This window comes from Fistularia commersonii, chromosome 5 (assembly GCF_037954325.1).
Source record: "Fistularia commersonii isolate RoL2024-O1a breed Wild chromosome 5, RoL_Fcom_v1.0, whole genome shotgun sequence".
NCBI lineage: Eukaryota > Metazoa > Chordata > Actinopteri > Syngnathiformes > Fistulariidae > Fistularia > Fistularia commersonii.
The window spans coordinates 2,865,512-2,888,229 of NC_141288.1; the positions used below are offsets into that span (position 1 = coordinate 2,865,512).

The following is a 22,718-nucleotide window of genomic DNA, read 5'->3' on the forward strand; positions in this document are numbered from 1 at the left end:
CTAGCTCTGCCTCCTGTCTTTTTGTCTTTGTCACTGTTTATACAGGTTCTGAGAAGTTGATATCGAAGAATATTTCAGTGTTGTTGAAATCCGTCTTCGGACCGACAGCATAACGACTCGTTTACTGTCTGGAACCGACGTTTGAGTTCAGGACCTTAAATCAGACGTCAATTCAAAGCTTTTCATTGTTGAACTTTTGTTTATTGATTCCTTTTTTTTTGTAAGAACTTGGTACAAAAAAGTGAGACTACTCTTAAACCATTTACTGACTTCAATCCATCAATCCACTTTTTAATGCAAAGAAGAAAAGAAACTACATTGGCATATTAAAGACAAACACTTTCCTATACACACTATCCACTGGACGCCCCCCCCACTCCCCGTCATGACAAACAGAAACGTCTACATCCACAGACACTTTCACTTCCATCTAAACGCCTCCTCCTCCTCCTCGCCGCTGCAAAGAAACACCAGACGTCGCAAGCTAGAAGTCAGAATGCAGAAACCATAAAAACCCAGATGTTCCGGTTCCTTCCTTCCCCTTTTTTTTTTTTTTTTTTTTTTTTTTTTGCTCCTTGATAAAAGAATATAAAAATGTTCTAACATTTTTTTTTTTTCTTTGTTCAAATGTCGTGTCATGTATTAAAATAGATCTGTTTTTTTTTTTTTTTTTTAAGCACTGCACAGTTTCTCCCGGAGAAGAGTCTAAAGGATGAGGAGGCTTAGGGCAGGATGGAGGAAGATGGACGATATGGTTTCTCTTTTGACACTCTGCTCCGGAGTGGATCCCCTCCCACTGTTAAGTGCGTTTGCCATGTAGCGTTCAGACCAAACGGCGTACTCGACGTCTGGAGGCCATCGGAGCAGCGACGCTCTCCACCGTGATGACAAGCCGTATGTCGGATGACATCAGTCTCCGAGACGACAAGCAGACGTCTCTTAAATGGTTTGTTCTGCGAATGGGAGTTCTGATGATCCAAGGTTAGCGAAACGACCTTTGAAAGGATTTTGAGGCTGATCAGATTTTTTTCTTTTTTGTCCTCTTCGGCTGAATTTTCTTTATTTCCAGGTCAAATTACAATCTCGAGGTGTTTGGAGCGGATCGGATCTGCTGCTGCAGGAGGTAAGTTGCTGCTCTTCCATGTGTGGATCAGTGGATTTTTGTGTAGAACGTTCTGAAAATGTCATCGGGGGAAAAAAGGGGGTCGTCCGTTTGGTCTGAAGAGGCGACAGTCAGGACACATTTCGTTCGAAACATCTCGCTGGTTCTGTTGGTTCGAGACGTTCGACCTTCAACAGAATCGAACCTGCAGGAACACGAGGAAGGCCTCCAGGAACCGGGAACATTTTTCAATTTTTAATAAAACACCAGTCACACTGGAGAAATGCACGACCCTAATTTCCCCCATTTTCAAAATAAAATCAGGGAATTTGCTGGGGGTAAAAAAAAAAAAAAAAAAGAGAAATTGGCAAAATAAGATCAGTAAATCTCTGTAAACATCAGTTGTTCAGGATATAAAAGAAATAAAAAAATATATAAAAATACAAAGAAATCTAAAAACAAAGTATTTTTCCTGCAAATACACCTGATTTCTTAAAAAAAAAAAAAAAAAAAAAAATCAGAAAAATGTAAAATGATAAAAATTGGGTTTTCAGGTCGAAGGCTTTTATCTAAAATCTATGGATAATTAAAGAAATGTGTCCTGAGGCTCCTCGGCGGCGGGAAACCCTGGCTCCTTTACGGATGAAGATGATGATGGAGATGGTCAACCACCGCGATATGACTCCCCACCACCCCTCCCTTTTTCCCTTTTTTTTTTTTTTTTGTTTCTTCGCATAAAAGGCATTTTCCACGTTAAAGCGGTTTGTTCGCGTTTGTGCATCGACTCTGCCGTGACGTTTTGAAAAAACCCACAAAGCTCTCCGGACCAGCAGGAAGACTAGAGACTAAAACAGACCGGACCGCCTGGCAGCCCGCTCTTTTTTTTGGCGGTAAACCGGCGCCTGGCAGTCGGAGGAGTCGGGAACGAATCCGGGACGACGGGTCGGGGACAGTTAAGAGCTGTGAGGGACATCAGGACAAACTAAAAGTAGAAAAAAAGGCAGGACACACCGGTACCAAACAAGAGTTTTTGGCATATTTTCTGTACCGGCTGGGACGAGGGGGTGTGGGATGCATCGTAGCTGTGAAATACTTGGTCCACCGGGTTAAAACCGCCCGCTCGGAACAGGAACACGACCGCGCCGTTTTCCTCCCGAGATGCAGAAACAAAAACCTCTGGTCTTTTAACGTCCCGAAGACGAAACGCGTAGTCGGATCCCCTCCGGGGCCGAGGAGCGGCTTCACCGCCCTCATCAAAGATGGCCGCCCCGGTGGGGGGGTTCTACCTCGCTTTTCTCAGCGTCAGAAAGGTTTCCAGAAGCTTCTGACGGCGTTTCCTTAAACGGCGTGGAACAGCCTCGCATCTGACCTTCTAGACTCCACGACGGGAGCCTCCTTGTGCCGGTCAGCCAAGGCTCGCCAGCGACTTCCTGCGTGGGAACGACCTCCTCCTACGAGGTAGGGGATTATCATCGTGTTCGGACGTCGCGCGGAAAAACGTTTCCATGTTGACGTTGTTCTTTAGTTGCTCGCAAATCAAAAGTCCAACATTTTCCAAGCATCCGGTTCAGGAGACATTTAGAAGATCGCTCTTATATATTACTATGTAATCCTGTAAAAGGAGGCCTGATGTTAATAAATAGATAGGTAAATAAATAAAAATTAACCGTCGGTAATTTCAGGCAATAAATGTAACAGACTTAGAAAAATGTAATTTTTTTTTTTTTTTTTTTTCTCGCCACAAACAAGCGACTATTTTAAAAAGGCCTTGATGGGAGATTTGGACGTTTTCTAACAGTTCAGTGCCCGGAAATGTTAAAAAATAAATGAAATTAATAAATAATAATTTTAAAAAAAGTGTTACCTTTTATGTACATTTTTAAATCTGAAGATCTTTGTTTCTGCATCCGAATATATAAAAAGAGAAAGAAAAAAAGAAAAAAAGACGCTGGTGTTCGAGTCCCGAGTCAGGGACCGGAGCCCTGCGCTGATGGCCGTGATGACAATGATAATAATAATAATAATAATAATGATAATAATAATACAAGGTATGTACAACCTTCCCACATCCAGCTTACACTTCCCAACAGGCATCGGCATGAAAATACTAAAATCTGCACTAGAAATGCTAATTTTTTTTCTGTAGGTTCATCTTAAATACTTCTTTTCTTTGACTTTAACTCTATTAATACTGAAAAAAGTTACTCTGTCTTTTTTTTGTTTTGTTTGAAGGCTCGCGGAAACGTTTCCTGAATCATTACGGCAAAAAGACGACCGCCTCCCCCCCCTCCCCCCCTTCGCCACGGCGGCGGTGGCGGCGGGGGGGTCACGGTGGAACTTTTACCATAAATACATTAAGGCCAAGAACAGTAATAAATAGAAAGAAAGGTTAAAAAGCACTAATCTCCTTCAGCGCTGCGCGGGGGAGGGCGGGGGTCGCGCCCTTCCGACGCTCGTTCCCTCCCGGCTCTCAGAGAAAAGATTTCGGACCGAAATGTAAAAAATAGATAAATTAATGTCAAAATAAATGAAAGGGGTGTGAAGGGTTGGGCTAGTTGGCGCCGTCGTCCTGGCTGTGGGCGTGGCTGGTCTGCAGGGGCGGGGCCGAGGGGCCCGGGACGGCGGTGGCGGCGGCGGCGGCGGCGCTGGTGGTTTTGATCCAGGACGGCGACAGCAGTGTGGTCGTCATGGTAACCTGGATCAGCTGGTCCCGCTGGATCAGGCGGATCAGAGACTTGACACGGTCCAGGGACGCCTGCGTGTCTCGCTGCTGCCCCAGCAGGCGCTCCCTCACGTCCATGCAGCGCTGAGGACACACACACACATGGCAACGCTCAATACTCATCCTCTGAGTGTGTGTGTGTGTCTGTGTGTGTGTGTGTGTGTGTGTGTGTGTGTGTGTGTGTGTGTGTGCATTGTACTTTGAGAGTGTTGTTGAGCTGCTTGTCTTCCTCCTCCAGGTGAGCGCACTCTTTCTTCAGCTCGCTGTTTCTTCTGAGCAGCCGCCGCTTCTCCTCCTGCCGCACTGCTCACACACACACACACACACATTAGTACATGTTCACACACACACACACACACACATTAGTACATGTTCACACACACACACACACAGGCCGGCGTGTCCTTACCTGTCTTGTGTGTGACGTAGGACTGAACGAAGTTCTGAGGCCATGACATGTTTTCTTTATTCAGAACCTGAAAAACATGTCACTTTTAGTATGTGTTTAACATGTGTGTGTGTGTGTGTGTGTGTGTGTGTGTGTGTGTGTGTGTACCTTCTTCTGACACTTGGGGCAGTACCAGGGTCCCCTGGGGGGGGTCCTGAGGGGGGGGTGCAGGCAGTTAGGGTGGAAGGATCGAGGGCAGTTGTGGCAGGTCTGGAGCTCCCCGTCCTCCTTACACACCGCACAGTGTTCATCATGCTCCACCTCCTCCTGCGCACACACACAGCTGGTCACATACTGTGCAATACACAACCCCTCCTGTCCATTCACACACACACACACACACACACACACACACACACACACACACACACACATACAGTAAAAAGCTCTACCTGTGCATTCACATTAAAACATACTCACATGGCACAACTCCAGCACACACTTCACACATACACTCAAGTACCGGTTCTGTCATGTGTATGTGTCACACACACTCATAAGTGAGAGGGATTTTGACCCCGAGCTCGATCACATGACCTCGACCTGGGTCACATGACCTCGACTTCACACTCGCACAGTGCCGCATGACCATGTGCATCATGTGACCTACCTTCCAGCAGAAGTCCTCAGAGTCTGGCATGGGGATGGAAGCAGAGCAGAACACAGGTTAGTGGCCACACACACACACACACACACACACACACACACACACACACACACACACACACACACACACAGGTTAGACAGAAGCCATGCAGCAGACAATGTGCTTCATGCAGTGACTGATGTGTCAATCACACCGAGACCCGCCTCCCTGATTGTCAGTCTGATGATTACAGGAATGTGTGTGTGTGTGTGTGTGTGTGTGTGTGTGTGTGTGTCACCTCGTGCCGACAGGAAGATGGAGTTGTTCAGGTAATGTGACGGAAGGCGTTTCCTCTGCAGGGGGACACAGATTATAGATCAGTTATTGATTGATGGATGGAGATGTGGCGGCGGCGGCGTGACCTCTGACCTCTGGCTCGAACAGGCCGCTGTAGGCCGGGTTGGCGGTGCTCCTCCTCTTCCTCTCCTGCCTCTTCATCTGGATTTCTGCTCGGAGGAGAAACATCCGGGTGACCCGATCGATCGACTCTGAACAACTCGAGCGTGTAAAGGTTGGATGTAAAACCGATCGGGGATCAATAATCGTCCGTCGGACTCACCCTCGAGGTGTTCCGTGGTCACCAGGCCGAGCGCGACCATGAAGGCGATTTTCTGTCGGAGAGAATCGTCGGTCACGCGACCTGCTTTTACCCCCCAAGTTCTTGACCTTTAACCTCCCGGCCCCTCGGCCGCTCACCTCCGGGTCCGAGTCCTTCCTCTGCGAGGGCGAAGCGGCGGTGGGCGGAGCCTCCTGCAGGGGGAGGTCGGCCTGAACCCCCGGCGGCCCCTCGCCGCCGCTGCTGCTGCTGCTGCTGCCGCTGGGGGCCTGAGGCTGGATGATGATCACCTGGCGGCACAGGGTTTGCGTGAGCCCGGCCGGTTCGGACTGTGGCGAAGGTTTTCCCGCGGGGGCGAGAATCACCTTGACGGCCTCGCTGACGGTCGACACCCCGTTGCCGGTGGCGGGGGAGGCGGCGATGATGGCGTAGGCGACGCCGGGCCCCGCCGAGGCGTGCTGGGCGGAGGAGCCGCCGGCGTCCGGGCCGGCGGGCGGGCCGTGGGGGGGCGGGGGCTGGGGCGGCGAGACGGCGTCGCTCTGGCCGTTGGGCCGGCGGTCGGGGCTGAAGGTGCTGTTGGGCGTCGGCAGCGTGGGGCCCTGGCTGCGAGGGCTCACCACGGCCTGGCGGGGGCTCGGGGGGAGGCTGTCCGGGATCTGGGTCTTTGGCCTGACCTGCTGACCGACAACATCCCATCACACTCGTATTCAGCTGAAGGCCTCCTTACCCCTGATGGATGCTTAATTTAAATGTATTAACTCTATTAGACTTTATTAATCCCTTGTGGTAAATTCATTCTCCGCATTGAACAATGAACCCTGAGCAGTCGGCAGCCATCAAGCAGTTCGGGGTTCGGTGTCTTGCTCAACAACACTTTGACACACTAGGAGACGGGAATCGAACCAGGAATGTTCGGTTCCCTATTAGTGCGAGTCGATGTAATACAGACAGCAGCTGTTCTGAAATGTTGGTATTTCAATTCAAACTGATTCCAGCCGCCCGAGTGACACCCCGTCTGATTGGTCGGGAAACAGTTCAACTTTTTAATTGTTTCCGCCAAACAGATACATTGACTACAGCGAGTGCTGCCCTCTAGTGGACACCGAGGGAACTGCAGCCAGTGGCTCCCCCTGTTTCTCCAGGTGAAAAATAGTCGACTTGTTTTCAATCTTTGAGATGAAGTGTGTGTGTGTGTGTGTGTGTGTTACCTGAGGTAGCACGGTGGCTGCTTGTCCTGCCAGCCGGTGCAGTGAACTGACTTGAGGCACCTTGATGGGTACAGCAGTGAGAGTTCCCAGCATCTGATAAGACACAAACGCAGCAGGTGAGGAAAAAAAAAAGTCATGGAAATAAAGGGGGGGGTAGAAAAGAGGGGGTGACTAGAAAAAAAAAAAAAAGAATGCCTCTTACTTGGTGCACCGGGAGACATTTAGAAAATAAAAGCTGTATCACAATTCAGACAAACAGAACTCGTCTGATTGGCTGGACAGGACCTGAACTGCTCGCCCCCCACACACACACACACACACACCCCCTTCACATTGTGTTGTGCTGCAGAGCACCATGGTGAAGGGGGAGGGGGTGGCTCACCCGTTTCCATGGAAACAGCAAGAATGAGAGTTCCTGCAGGAGGTTCATGTTTGAGAGTGTATGTGTGTGTGTGTGTGTGTAGAGGGAGGGGGCTCTCGACGACAGTGACCTGTAACCCGGTCACATGACTTTAATCGGACTTGAGCGTCATCCACTTTCACATCGTCGGCTTTCTGGGAGAATTTCCGCGCCGTTTTTATTTTACAGCCCATAATCGATAAGCGGTGACGGACGAAAGAGGAGCTCCGTCCGCTGAAAGGAGCTAAAAAGTTGACTGAAACAATGCAGCCCCCCCTGAAAAACACCCGTCATTATCGATCCCGCCATAGTTGCCCCCGTCCCTGCCCCCTCGCTGCTTCTGATTGGCCGAGCCTCAGACTGGATGGATGGAGGTGCAGCTGCCTGAAGAGCGGCGGAGACAAAACAGCCTCCTGCTGCCCCAACCCTGACCCCCCCCCTTAAAAAAAAGGGGGGGGGTCAGGGTGACACAATGAGGAAACATGGGGTCTTTATTAGAGCAGGAAGCCGCTGCTTTGTGTTGCTGCTTCAGGTCCTGCAGGAGCGGAAAAAAACAAAACAAAACAACTACAAAGCAGAGGCTGCTAGGAAGCTACAATACAAAGTTAAGGCAGGGATATGTGTGTGTGTGTGTGTGTGTGTGTGTGTGTGTGTGTGTGTGTAAACTTTTTAGTCTCATTCAACTGTGAAGCTGAACATTACTGTCCAGGAGGAGCTCAATACCGACCCCAGCTAAGTCCAGACTCAGATATTTATTCTCTTCAAATGTCTTATCGGGCTCGGGATTATGACCTTTGACCTGTAAATGACACCATCGGTACCTGGGTGGGCGCCCTGCTGCTGAAGGCGTGGACGCCGGCGGTCGCCACCCTGCTGCCGGCCGCCACCCTGCTGCCAGTCTGGAGGTTGATGGGCGACGTCTGCACCGGCTCTGGGCTCGCCACGGTCTTCTGGCCGTTCATGTGTGCCGTCACCATGGAAACGGGGGCCTTGGCCGGCACCACGGAGATGGCGATGCCCTGACTGGGGGGCTTGATGAGGGACAGCGGCTTGGTCGTCCCCACGGGACAACTTCTGACGGACAGTTTCTGGAGGATGGAGAGGGAAAGGGGGGGGGACGTTAGAACACGGGTAGGCGATCCAGAGCACGACCTTTGACCTTCCATCGCCGAGCGCTCCTCCGGTTATCGGAGGGGTCTCATTGGCCCTGGTCGCCCCTGTGCTGCCACCGTGTGGTCACAATGAAATCCCATCCGTAAGTTCCTTCAAAACCAGAATTCCTTCATGTGCTATTCATTAAAACACCCTGAGCTCCCTGGAGTCCAGCGCAGCCGGACGATCAATAATCACCAATCGCCGGCTTGTTTTGTTTTTTTTTTTTCTACTGACAGGAAACAGGAAGTGACGTCAGCGGCGGCTTAAACGTCGGGCTGCGGTCGCCATGGCGACGGCAGTCAGCTGATGTTCACGCATCAGTGGGATGTGATGGCCGGTCAAAGGAGGGGGAGAATTTTTTTTTTTTCTGTGTTCTGGACTCGTCGAGGCCGGTTGCCATAGAAACCGGCGAGCGGATCGCGGTTGCAGCCCACGCGGCGGGGGGGCGCCGTGTCATCGACATCAACAGAAGAATTACAACCAGAGAAGAAAAAGAAGAAGAAGAAGAAGAAGAATCTAGGCCATGAAAAGGTCTGAGGCGCCTTTTTTTAACTTTTTTTTTTTTTTTTTCATTTTTGAGTTCTTTGATATGAAGTGATTCCCTGCATCTGCTGGAGCGGCGCCCGTTGCATTTGCTCAACAGCACTTCATCGGAAACCTGGCCGGCGAGTTTGGTTTTAACCTGCGTGTCCGTCCAGGCGTTATCCAAACATGCTTTTTATCCCGAAGGGTTAAACTGTCACCTCTCAGGTGTGAAGTATATTTTTCCTCAGATAGATTTCTACAGTGTGTGTGTGTGTGTGTGTGTGGTGTCTGGAGTGACACGGCTCGAACCCCGGCGTCTCGGGGGGATGCCGTCGCCATGACGACAGGAACTCGGGATAACTAACGGATGGCGCCGGAGCTGCGGGTCATGTGATGAGTGACCCGGCTGTGACCTCGTTCTTGTCGGTTCCAGAGATTCGCGTGGAAATCATCGGAAAAAAAAAAAAAAAAAAAGGGGAATTGATTTTTTTTTTTCATCCTCCTCATCATCATCAGCGCCGTGCCTGCAGGGGAGCTTCGAACAAAGTTTTTTTTTCACATTTAAGAGTTCAACGTCCCCCCATCTCTCCTGATGGACGGGTTTATTGATTAAGAGTTCAGCGAGATGTTAAGACACACACCGGAGTTCGAACCCGCACGATTGCACGGCGCCTGCACCTCCGCCGCCGCCGTTACACTGGAAAGTGAGCCGGCGTTAAATAGATTTTCAGTCAGCGTTCGAGCGCGATCGCCGTCCGCCGTCGCCCTGAAGTTTTCGGTGAATAAGGGAAGTGACTTGCTACTGACAGGAGTCCTTAATGAATGTAAAAGTTCTTTTCAGACGGTGGAGGAGGGGTGGAGGACGGGGGGTGTGAAGGCCAGCAGATGGACCCCATGAACAATGGAAGCAGACAGATGCATTCACAAAGAGCTGCTCACACACACACACACACACACACACACACACACGGTGCTCTGGCTGCAGGGCCTCCAGCAGCCACTGGGGTCTCTGACAGGAGCTCCTGGAGCTACGAGGCCTTGATGGATTTGTCCCGTTTCTCCAGGTCAGTTTCATCCATTGGGTTTTGACCCCTGACCTTCAGCAGGCCGGCCTTTCCTGCGTTACTCCCAGTTTTAACTCCATTTGAGTTTTAACTCCATTATTTTCCAACGATCCAGTTGATTAATCTCCATCATTTTCTTTTCATCTGTGCTGATGTATTTGGTTTGCATTGATCCGTCTCTTGACTCCGGCTCGGTTGAGGAATTTACAGACTCGGACCCGAACGCATCGGCGCCACTGACAGGCCGAGACGCCCTCCGGGTTTCAAACTACGTAAACAAAGTTAAGTTTTTTTATAACTCATTTCCAACACATTTGGTAAATTCTACAAAGCATTCACCCTCTTGGATATTCTGTTTCTGGTTTATTTATTATATCTTTCTTGGGGTAAAGTGTAAAGCGAATTAATTTTATCAGGCAACAGCTTCGGTTATAATCCCTCCAAAAAAAATGCACTAAGGTTTTAGTATAATTTGTGGCTTTTTTTTTATTTATTTTTTATTCTCTCTCCAGTTTTTCCCCACTTCGAACCGGGTAGAAACAAATATCAGAATAGAAAATGAACTAATTTAATTGTTAATAAATTATTTTCTAAATCTCCCCGGAAACAACCTTGAACAAAAAAAAAAAAAAAGCAAGTTGATTAAACTTTTCCTGAATATGTGAAGAATGGACCCACTAGAAAGTTTGAATCCGATTTTTTTTTTTTTTTTCCTTTTCTTCACACTGTCTATCTTCCAAGGCCTCCAGGAGACCTCCAGGACTCCTCCACGATGCGGTGAAGAAGGAGGAGGTGGAGATCCCCCCGACACGGCCCCTCACCGCAGGAATCTGCTTCGACAAGGACAATAAACCCTTTCTTCTTCAACTCAATGATTCGCTCCATCCAGCCAATTATGTGGTCGGTAACAAAGGCCGACGGAGGGCCGTCCCCCCCGCCGCCGCCGCCGCCGCCCGCCGCCCCCATCACAGCTCATCCACAATCACTTCAAATTAGATCTGGACTCAATAAGGCGGGTCAATATTTAATTTGTTGGAAGCAGGTGGCGGTTCAGTGCTGGATCGCCGTCTTTTCCCTCCCCGGCTGACCGAGAGGAGTCTGCGGCGGAGCGAGACGCGTCTGGTGCGTTCGCTGACCGTTTTTGCGTTATTTTGCCCCTTCGGCGACGCGTTCAAGGACAGTCGGCGTGTTCCGTCGATGATCTTCGTCCTCCTTTTGGCTTCTCTTCGTTCGAAATGTGCGAAAAATATATTCGGAAAAATCAAAGAGATCCTTTTCGTGTCCTGTTTTGTAAAAAGTTGCGAGGAAGACCCTGATGCTCAGGGAGGAAGTAGCAGCGCCCGCTGGTCATGTGACTGAAGAACAACCTTGATGTTTACTCCTGGGTTATTACTTTGTTATTACAGATTTATTAGCATGAAAACATCGATTATATTTTTATTATTCGCATAATGAGGCCGTTGTTTGTTTACTTTTCTGAAAATCTCTTTTTTTTTTTTTTTTCTCCCTTAAGGGATTTGAAAGAGACTGGGAATATTTGCGATGAACTTTAACCAGGACTTGAAGGCTCCTGGTTACAAGAGACACTGCTAATGAAGCATCCTCACTGCATCATCAAACACACACACACACACACATGCACACACACACACAGGTCCTACCTGGCCGTTCTGGAGTTCGTTGAGGCCTTTACACAAGGTCTGGTTCTGCAGAGACAGAGAAGGTGAAGAGAGTGAGGATGAGGAGCCATAACTACCACCAACTCATACCTTCCTCTTCTTCTTTATCCTTCCAGAGAGAGAAGCTCAGATTATCGTGGCTCCATTTCCCTCATTTTCAGGTCATTTAATGCAGCGCCGCTTTGTAACCGGAGTGAAAATATGGAACATTAGCTGAGAGGAGTCGTGTTGTGGAACTACACTCTTCTGGCGCCAGAACAGACTCCATTAAAAGTTAAGATTCATCCTCGGTGCATGGCGGCGCCTCCGTCTCCTTGGGAAATTCGACTCCCGCCATGTTATATCAGGGAGCGTCCGCCGCCCTCTGACATCTACCGTGTTTCCACGCGGCCGCTCGCAGCACGCGTGTGCGGGGAAACTCAACTAATGAGAGTTGGGAGCGACTTCGCCGCGACCCGACGTCTCCCTGCCCCCTGCCGATGCGTTCAAATTAATTTCCCATTATTGCGCATCTTATCAGCAGCCGCAGAGACGTAAACAAAGATGGAGACAAACACTGGGAAAGCAATTAAAAACAAACAGCGGCGGACGGAGCAGGCCAGCGCTCGCGCAACTCCGCCGGCGCCGATCCTCCAGCCGTCCTGCGGCCTCATCACGCTAAACGGATAAATTAACCCAATTATGGCGCCGGTCTGAGCGGCGGTGGTGCCTTAAGGGTGTGTGGGAGCCCTGTGTGTCCATTTCCTCCCAGAGAGTGTGTGTGTGTGTGTGTTCCCAGCACATTACTCAGCAGCTGATTACTGCGCCTCGGCTTCACGGCAGTAATGACTCCGTTTTTTTTTTTTGTTTTTTTTTTTTGCAGCGAAGCCTCGGCGTAGTTTGCTCCTCCACCGAGGGAGAGGCAACAATAGTTCTTAAACCCGGGCCGGTTTCCGTAGCAACGTGCCAAATATAACAGGCATAAAAATAAAGGCACACAGACGCAGATGTGCGGCGCCAAGACCATCGCGCCCGAAGTCTGTGATGGAATCTGAGCGGCGGCGGCGCAAACGCTCCCCGTCGCCGGCGGCGGACGCACGTCGGACACGACGCCGGCAGATTCGTCTCTTTGCAACTCAGCTAAGACTCACCGTACCATAATATTACCGCCTCTGTGGGATGCAGCTAGTTTGGTTCTCCAGGCCACGTGCACCACAATTCTTTTGAGAATTGTTGTCACTTCCTGCCTGTTTGATTGAGCCGACGCTGTGCGCTGCATGCTAGCAGACGTCACGCCATAGCCAAGATGGCGGCGAGGCAGAGACAGGATGGCTACGAGCGCAGGAAATCTGTGAATCAAACACACACACACACACACACATACACACAGTGTGACTTCACTCAGCTCCTCGTGCGAGGAGACGCTTGATGGTGTCAGGGGTCAAAGGTCAGCAATGAGGATTTCTTCTTCATACCATCTGAGAAGGTGAACGTTTGACCTGCTCAGGTCTTCAAGTCGACGTCGGGTATTGATTCGAAGAGGAGCAGATGCTCTAACTCGCTAACCAACCGGTCCCGGTTACTGTAACCAGCTGTCGGGTCAGGATGGTTTTCCACCCAAGACGGAGAGGAGAGCCACCGGCTCGCCGCCAAGGACGTGAGTCCGTCCTTGAACGCGGACGTTCACGGCCGACTCTTCTTCCCTCTTTGGTTACCCGGCAACTCAATGCTGCAGGTGATCTTCCTGTCTGGGTTTCATTCCAGACACGCCGCTCTTCACACGTCCCGAAGACCCATCGTAACAAACCCCCCGGGGGAAGGGGGTGGGGGAGAATACAGAAACACATGTGTGTGTGTTGGTGTGTGTGTGTTGTTTACACTTTTTCTACTAGCAAGCTGTCTGTTAATATCAGCAAGACAAACCCTGCCACCTCCTGGCTGCGGTCTCTCCCTCTCTCTTGCACACACACACACACACACACACACATTTTGTATTCTGTCAGTTTGATTTTTTTTCTCTCACTTCTATATTTTTACGGTTTTGCAGTCACTAGTTTCAAATCGTTTTGTGTGAAGCCCCCCTGGATGTTAGCTGGGCCGCAGCGTGACGATGACGCCGCTTCAGGATGAAGATGGCCGCTCAAAGATGATGGCGGTCCTATCGAAGGACGGCTTCTGGCCCCCCCCGAGTCAGCTGATCCGGTTGCAGGCCGTCGCTCGGAAGATTCCAGAACATTCTTTTGGTTCACGCGTTCCGGCTTCCTGTCCTGGTCTTCCTCCTCCATCTGTCCAGGACGTCCCCCTGACAAGCGGCGTCTTCGTCCCTCGTCCTCCTCCGAGCGCCGGCTGCTTGGCAGCAGTGACTCAGGGGTCAGAATATGGCTGATATTTTTAGGTGAGTGAGTCACACTCACACACACACACACACACACACATTCTGGTGATGGAGTGATACAGAGAAACAGGCCTCTGGACGGAGTGTTTTCAAAAGTCAGGAATTCCAGGAAACGCAGGTGATGTCACTTCCTGCTCGTCCTCCGTGCTCAGTTTACCGGCTGGTTTATTTGAAAAGGTTTTGAGAAAAACAGCTTTAAAATTCTATCAATAACAAGTGAAATTCAACAAAACCCATTACAAATACGGACTCGATAAAAATCTTTAGAGGGAGGAGCAGAAACGGGTCGAAAAAACAAAGATGTCGGCCCCGAGGCACAGCGCTCGCATCGCTCCCGGTTCAATAACACCAAGATCGAGTCGAACTACCAGTCCGTCTCCCTACCTTCATTGCGTCTTCACACACACACACACACACACACACACATTCGCAAAGACACAGAAACAACCGTCGCCTTCAGTGTAAACAGCAGCAGAAGAAGAGAAATCTCCCCGTGGCGCTGCGAAGCGTTAAGTCTTTACTTGGCCATTTCCAGGGCAAATGTTTGTGTCGCTGCAGCTTTGATTAAGGGGATTTTCAAAGATTATATTCCCCACAAACCAGAAAGGGATTATGGGTATTAAGGCAGCGATGCCGCGAGCGACGCCCAGATCAGATTTGGGAGGGGAAGCAGGATTAGACGCACAGAGGCGTCGACCTGACAGCTCATCGCAGATTAACTCGCAAATCATCCCCGCTGCATCTCCAAACATTCTGACCTGGGGAGGCGACGGACGGACGGACGGACGGACGGACGGGGGGGAGCGGAGGGTGACGAGGCACTTTTCTAGGAAGAAGTTTGAACCGATGCGGTGGAAGCACGTCGACGCAGGTTGTTTTCACAGTCTGAGGTTCATCAGCGGGTCGACTTGTTATCGGCGAGTGCAGAAACTGGGTCGGTAAATGTTTCATGCAGCTGTGAGACAAATCTAACACACACACACACACACAAGGGTCTGTTTACATCGGACGTTAAGGACTATTCCCCGAAATCTCTCCTTCCAGGGAAGCGGAGTAGACTTCATGGGTCTTGTATCTAGCTTCAACGATATCTGGGATGATGATGTCTAAGTGGATGACTTTCTTGGAGAAACTTTCTACTGATGATGAGGGGAAAAAAAAAACAAAAAAACAACAACAACGCAAGGAGAAGAAGGACGAGCGGTTCAGTGAGTGGAGAAGCAGGACCATGTGACCCAATCCTTCTGACAGACACCTCCTGCAGCAGCTGCTTCATTCTCAGCTCCTGCTGGCTGGCCCTGATTAGCTCTGTGTGCATGTGTGTGTGTGTGTGTGTGTGTGTGTTGGAGTGATCAAACAATGGACTCACCCAGCCAGTGAAAGCGGCGGTCAGTTATTGAAGGAATGTGTGTGTGTGTGTGTGTGTGTGTGTGTGTGATCAGTTTGTTCTGAAAAGACTGAGGAAAGAAACCCTTCTCGGTTGGACGTGCAGGAGCCGCATCCCATAATATCACCTGTCTCCTGTCACGGACGGTTGACGTGCCGACAGGCATCCACGGCCGCTCGGTGTTTTGGACAGTTTGCTCATTAAAGTAGAGGACTGATAATAATCCACAAGAAGAGCCTGAAGATGAGAAATGATTGAAATAATCCCGTCTGGATGAAGAGCTCGGAGGCGGCCTATGATCGGTTCGCTATTGATCGATCAGCTCTTTCTGACGTCCGATCGGGATTGACGGAGCTCATTTGTCTCAAACTGCGGTGAGGGGACTCTGCTAATTCTCCTCCTCTTCCTCCCAATAAACCTGCTTCCTTCCTCTGAAGAATTGTGGTCTCGTTGCCATGGCGACCCCCCCCCCCCCCTTAAGCTAACCGTGGAAAGTCGATGCGAACAGCGTTGTGGTTTTTTTAGCGATGCGAATCGAGAGTAAAAAGTCTGATGGGACAAATTAGGCGGAAAAGTGGGAAGCATTCCAAACGTGTGTGTGTGTGTGTGTGTGTGTGTGTGTGTTTTCTGGAAATACGTGAAAATGTTTGCGGAAAAAAAAAACAAACTCAAAAATTTACAAAATTCTTGAAAATGTATAAATAAAAGTTATTTCAGATTGTTGTAAGCGTAATAATATGATAAAATACTAGAAATATGGCAAGATGTTAATTATTAAGATGAAAATAAGGATTTTTCGGTTTGTTTGGTGCGCGCTCTCTTCAAAAACATGAAGAAAAAAAATGTCAAGAACCAAAACCGGAGGAGGTGACGGGAGAATGAGGTTCAAGCGTCTGACAGCGAGGGACGCCCCCATCCTTGGGCGTTGGACGTGTCCTCTGAGCAAGAAGGTCACGGGGTTGTCCATCACATGACATCACCGCACGCTCATAAAAGGAACACTAAAAGTCAGACGCAGATAAATCCATGCGTGTGTGAGTGTGAGACTATATCATGTCACGACTCAGAATACACACCTCCCTTCGTCTCGCTGTCGATTTGCAACCGATCATCTCTTTTTCTGTATGAAATGGGTTTTAAGAAGATGGTCACTCCTGTGATTTGACAAATACTTTCTGCACAGGGGCTGCGACATTTTCCACAAGATACCACGACCGATCTTTCTCTGGTCCTCTTGGGGACTTTAAGGCTGAATTCACTGACGTCCACGGCCATTTCTGACCAATGTCAGATCGTCGCGTAACGTCAGTCCTTCGTATTAGAACTGGTTCTGTTAGTTGTTCGGGGGACACGGCGTCCCTGTGTTGATGCAGGACCACGAATCCTGATGGAGAGCTGGGAGGAGTGCGCGTGGAGTTACGTTGTGGACGCGGTGTTCCTGCCCGGTGTTTGATGGAGCGGAGGTTTAATTAAACAAACAAGTAGCACCAAACCGCACCGCCGTCGCATTGAGCTTCCTACTTTCAGACTTGGAAATCTAGACCGGTCTGAAAATGTTAAAGAAACAGGAAGCCAGATGAGAGCCGCCTACAAGGAAAGTGTGATGAAAACCTCAATCTGCGCAAAAAAAAAAAAAAAAAAAAAAAGCCAGCAGTTAAAGGGAAAACTACAAATCTGCTGCCACACTTGGGATAAATGTCAGTCCCAGGGGTTCCTGACATTATCAACGAAACGGTCCTTCAAAACTAAAGGACCACAGATGGAAAGTAGCTATGAGCTACAATCTGGTACAAACATCTCTGCCGCTGTGCTTAATGTATTTGTACACTGTCCTAATAAACTTCTAAACAAACAAACAAATAAACAAAGTTCTCTGATCAGAAGCGGGGCCTGAGCAGATCCATCTGCGGGCCACTGAGGGGTACGGCTGAATGAGCAGCGGGGTCAGGGGTCAGAGTTCACACTGGTCTCAGACAACACTTAAACAGATGCAAAAAAAACAACAAAAAAAAAAAACTTCAACGCTCACACTCAACCATCTGTCAGTCACCATGGCAACAGCTGGGGCCATAATGCTTATAGAGAAAACCTAGGTGTAACTTTGGACCGGGTTTGGATCACGGATCATTTGGTACCGGTCCGCAAAGAAAATCTTTTTTGGCACAAATTATATTTTTTTTTCATTAGACCTTCCGGATCTAATTTTGAAAAAAACAACTGTCCCCGCCTTCGCCTTACTGCCGCACTTAACAACATCACGCCATTTCACACATCAGCTTACCACGAGCTAGCGCTTGAAAAAAATGAGCTTTTTCAGGAGAAAACAACCTCGAAAAGATCCGCGGAAACCGTTCTCAGGAACAAGACAGGTTAGGGATCGCTAAACCAAGGCTCAAGGTATCATCCCGACAACATGGTCATCAGTAGCTACCAGGGAAAACTCACTTGGGTTAGCCGACTCTGGTAGGTAGCGGCTTAAGCTAAGCTAGCTGATAACCGTGGTAAAATAAAAGTTGAGCAGAAGCCGGCAGCCCATTGGCTGAGTTTCATCACTCATCGCATTCATTGCTGTTTTCGTTAGACTATTATTGCCGTTCCCGAGCCCGCGAGATTCAGCCGCGGTTCTGATCGGGAGTTAATAAACGCCGGCCGACGGGCGATGGAAGAAGCTGCAGGTTGAAGATGAGGGTTGAGATACTGATGCTCTGAGACTGACAGATGGAAGGAGGGGGGTTGGATGGGGGATGGAAGTGGGAGCAGCGGCGGCAGGCTCGGGCTCGTCTCCATCTCAGACGGCGGCCTGATTGAATCAGACGTGTCCGAACATGCTTTCCCTCGGCCCGTCGGAGTGCCGCCGACCGCACAATGGGAACGGTAGTCGAGCCCTGACAGATTAAATGTCAGACAGGAAGTAGGGAAAACCTGATGATGACGTCGCCATTGGATGTCCTTGCTGTATCTTTGATCCCGCATTCATTAAGCAGTACGAATATGGGTTTTTCTTTTGCGTATTTCTATTGTTCTGATTCAAAATATATCATTAGACATGTGTATTTTCTTTCATATTTCTTCTTATTCATGGCATTATTAATATCAATTTTTTTCCCCATTGTTGTGTGTGTCTCTTGCCAAGCCAGTAATTCAATCCTAATCATTGATTGATTATTGATATTAAGTGTAACTGATGCAGTAAGAGAACATCATTTATAATTCACAACAGCATTTTCTTCTCTGTTATTTTTGTTGTGATTACTGAAGTTCTGTGTGTATTCAATATGTTGATTTAGTGGTTTTGTGTGTCAGGATTTTTTTGAACCTTTTATGGCATTTTTGTTAAATAAGTGGAAAAAAGACGGAAACTATATTTTCTATAAAAGACATTGCACTGCAGCTGCGATTGTCAACTTTTTTCAGAGATAAATATTTCCGCCTCGGTTTGAACTGATTCGCTGCATTTTAACATCCAAACTTGGTCTTCTTCTTCTTCTTCCAGTCTCTCAAAAAGACGGGTCTGATGACGTCTCCATGGCAACTGTCACAATAATCTTCCATAAAGCACAGTCAGAATGCTGTGGCTCAACGTTTGATGATAAAGGCCCTCTGCTGACTTTGCGCGGCCGTGTCGACGGCTGGGAACCCTGCTGACCAAAGCCCTCTTATCGCCACGGATACCAGCTGAAACAAGCTGGCCCGGAAACGTCGACACAGCAACCTCCTCCTGCAGGGGAACACTCTGACCTGACCGTCCCCCAAGTCACTCCCACAGGTCTAGGACAAGTAGGGAGGCCTCCGAGGGTCAAAGGAACCACCGCCGAAACCTCGGTGACAGCGGACACCTCCAAGCGTCCAGGTCCACAGGGCCTGGGAAGGTCAAAGGTCATGTTGCGAAATCAATTTCATGTTTGTTCGACTCCTGGAAAGTTCATCTGATCCTCACTATTTTTGGAGTCTTCTTTAGTTACTTCTCTGAAAATGATGGTACTTCTCTCTGGGAAAGTTCCTGCAGCTGGACGAGTAGTTTACTTTGAGTAGACATGTAGTTTCCTTCAGGTTGTCGGGTAGCATCCTGTAGCTGGAGATATAGTTAGTTGTAGGTGGACAAGAGGTTTCCTGTGGTTGGACAGGTAGTTTGATGCGTGTGGCCAGGTAATTTACTTCGGATAGACATGTAAACTCCAGTAAGTTGACATGTAGTTTCCTGAGGATGGACATGTAGTGTCCTATGGGTTGACATGTAGTCTCCTGAGGACGGACATGTAGTCTCCTGAGGACAGACCTGTAGTCTCCTGAGGACGGACATGTAGTCTCCTGAGGACGGACATGTAGTCTCCTGAGGACGGACATGTAGTCTCCTGTGGGTTTACATGTTATTTCCCCAGGGTAGACACTTAGTTTTTTGTGGATGACATGTAGTGATCTGAGGGTCACATGTAGTTCCCTGCAGGTTGAGATGTAGTTTGCTGCACTTGGACAAGTAGTTTGATGTGCGTGGGTGTCAGATGGACATAAAGTTTCCTGTAGGTTGACATGTAATTTCCTGAGGGTGGACAATCAGTTTTCTGTAGGTTGACATGTAGTTAATTGAGGGCGGACATGTTGTTTCCAGAAGGTGAAAATATAGTTTGCTGCAGATGAATGGGTAGTTTCCTGAAGGTCACTGGGTACTTTCCTGCACCTGGATACGTAGGGTAGTATAGGCGGACGTATATTTTACTTTGGGTGGACATTTAGTTTACTGCAGGTGGTCGGGTAGCTTCCTGTAGGGGAAGATGTAGTTTGTTGCAGGTGGACAGGTGGTTTACTTCAGATGGACATGAAGTTTCCTGCAGGCTTGCATGTAGTTTCCTGTGGGTTGACATGTAGTTTCCTGCAGGCAACTCAACATGTTCGATGACTTAGACTGCAGGAACAAACATCTTTCTGGTGGTTTGTTGGACTAGGAGGAGGGTGAGTGACAGAAAGGCACCGACTTGGACCTAACCTGAATCAGTTATGCATGAATTCTGCTCCTGCTGCTGCCACCTCTCTCGGCTGTGAGGAGACGATACACTCCCTGTCACTTAGCTGGACGCCACGTCTCCATCCCTCACAGTCTGAACATGCCTTTATTTTGGCGGTGGGAGGAGGAGAGTGAGCACCCCATGTTGCCACAATAACAGCAGGTGAGAAAGTGTGAGGGAGTTCATTAAGAGGTGAAGACTGGGGGAAACCAATCAAAAGTTGCCCGATCAACGGAGGCCAATCTTCTCCAGCGGCTCAGTTGACCTCAGAGCAGCCATGTGCTGCTTCTCCAACCTAGTGGTAAGACTACCTAATCTCCTGGGTTTCAAAACAATTTATTTCTTCCTGAAGTGAAAATTCTGAGCTCTCTGTTTTCCTGCAGGCTGACATTTCGCCTTCCTCTCATTCTCAGCACCTCCTTCTAACAATGTCCGTTGATCTTCAGGGTTTCCACAAATTAGGGGGGATGTGGTAAAGTTCAGATGACTCCTCCTTCATTTTTAGGGTTTTTCTCAATGCCAGACAAGCTCACAAACACACACACACACACACACGCCGCGGTAGCTTGTTTCCTAATTGCAGGCATGTGTCCTCCTGAACTGCTCCTTCCAGTTCCAATGAGCCAGGTGAAGTAACCACAACCACAACACACTCAGGAATGCTAAAGCGTCCATTCAGAAACTTTCAAACACAAGCTTCGTCTTATTAAATCAAGAAATATTCTCTGTAACGAATAAAGAATATCACAGTGCAATTATTTTTGCAAGGCACTGAGTTTTGCCCCTTCAGGTGCAAAGTGGAATTACATCACACAACTCCTCCAAGATACCTCTTGTTCCTCAAAAAACGCTTGCAGGTTTGATCGACAGAGTCTGTCAACAGGTGTGACCACATGCTACGAGCTGACCGTCACACGCCCGCTGCAGTATCTCCATCTCCAACACACACCCCATGCGGCGTGTGAGATACGAGTCACCCCGCCACGTCGGGAGTGACATCATCTAAAACCCCGCTGCTGCCTCGAGGGAACCGGGGCGGCCAGGTGGCGCTGAGGACCGTTCACCTGATGCCGTCACCCAGGAGGTCTCAGCCCAAACATGGTCAGAGGTATGTAGATTCATGTCCTGGTGGGAAGTTGAAGATTCTATTGAGGTCTGATAATAGTACAATGGAAGGATAGTCGTAACCTAACAAATAAAAAGTCAAACAACTCAAGACAAAGAGGATCGCGGTCAGATTCCAACCAGGAACCTTCTTGCTGTGAGGTGGAGGTGCTAACCACTGCGCTAACCACCTGCAGACTGAAAAACAAGCCAAAAACTAAAAGTGATTAGTACTTTATAACACCAGAAATACTCTCTAAGAGGCTTCACCACATGATTGAAGCAGAAAAGCAGTGTTTTAGATTTAAACTTTCTTTTACTTGTAAAAAAAGATCTGGGAAAAGAGACATCGATCCACAACGCTCAAGCTCTTTGTCCTTTGACAGCTCGAGGTGACATGAACTCTGTGGACACTCCGGCATTCCTTTGTGAAAACCAAGTATAGAAAATAAAAAGTTAACAGGCTAATAGGAGGATGATGACATTGATATTTGGAATTATCAGCTTTTACAATCTCTGTACACAAAAACAGCTTTGCATTTCAATCACAGCAATATTGAACTATGAGGGACCAAAGAAGGGTACTGTGGTCTGGTCCTATCTGAGGTGACAGGAAGTGACCCCCCCCCCCCCTTCCGACAGGAAATGGTCCTGCTCTCCAGCTTGTTATTTTTCAATACAGCGCATTACAACTAAAACAAGCTGCTTGAGAGACGGAGCCGGGACTATTTTTACACTTCATAAAAGATGAAGATGTGATAAAAAAAAAAAAGGTGGAGTTACTGCCTGTGGTCAGTGATGTCATGGCGTTGCATCATCTTTATTCATCTGACTTCAGTGGTTCTGCAGACACCGGTTTAAAAAGGGATCATTAGAGTATTTTATAACCTGGTCCGATATCAATGGGGGACAGAGGCGGGTTGATTCTGAGCCTCTACTCATCTGGCCTGAATTCACGCGATGACTGGCACTCGAAAACAAAGCAAGGCGTCCCAGGGGAGTTTTTTTTATCCTGCTTTTAGGCCCCTAACTGATTACAGAAGGGAAGAAGTCACTAAATGAATTGAAAATAGAACAGGTCCTTGGTAGCGGGCTGACTCAGCCGCTGACTCACAGCATCCTGACATCACCGCATTAAACTTTCACTTTATTCACTTGTCACGCCGTAAAACACCTTCTACGTTACAGAAAGACTACGGATCTTAAGATGGCGACCCTGTTTGGACGAGGTGCCAGCTGAGGGGTTGCTAGCAAACGGTAAGATACTAACCGGCTTAAATCGCACAAGCAACCGTGAACAATCGATCAAATCCGGCCTGTGACACAATCCCATATGACTTCCTGTTGG

The 22,718-nt window shown here is 48.7% G+C and overlaps 1 protein-coding gene across 3 annotated transcripts in view; it reads right to left on the reverse strand.

Moving 5' to 3' along the window:
* Positions 1-179: 179 nt before the first annotated feature.
* Positions 180-22,718, reverse strand: part of phf21b (PHD finger protein 21B) — a 30,743-nt gene continuing 8,204 nt past the window's right edge. For 2 of the 3 annotated variants that reach the window (XM_086146424.1, XM_086146425.1), the window contains exons 3-15: positions 11,488-11,532; positions 7,904-8,170; positions 6,683-6,775; positions 5,840-6,148; positions 5,615-5,764; positions 5,478-5,529; positions 5,288-5,364; positions 5,157-5,211; positions 4,883-4,905; positions 4,381-4,539; positions 4,234-4,300; positions 4,024-4,127; positions 180-3,908 (exon numbers count right to left, since the gene is read on the reverse strand). In XM_086146424.1, the coding sequence (XP_086002550.1) occupies positions 3,654-3,908; positions 4,024-4,127; positions 4,234-4,300; positions 4,381-4,539; positions 4,883-4,905; positions 5,157-5,211; positions 5,288-5,364; positions 5,478-5,529; positions 5,615-5,764; positions 5,840-6,148; positions 6,683-6,775; positions 7,904-8,170; positions 11,488-11,532 (1,656 nt within the window). In that variant the 3' untranslated portion in view covers positions 180-3,653. The remainder of the gene's footprint in view (positions 3,909-4,023; positions 4,128-4,233; positions 4,301-4,380; positions 4,540-4,882; positions 4,906-5,156; positions 5,212-5,287; positions 5,365-5,477; positions 5,530-5,614; positions 5,765-5,839; positions 6,149-6,682; positions 6,776-7,903; positions 8,171-11,487; positions 11,533-22,718) is intronic. The other variant, XM_086146426.1, reaches the window with a different exon arrangement.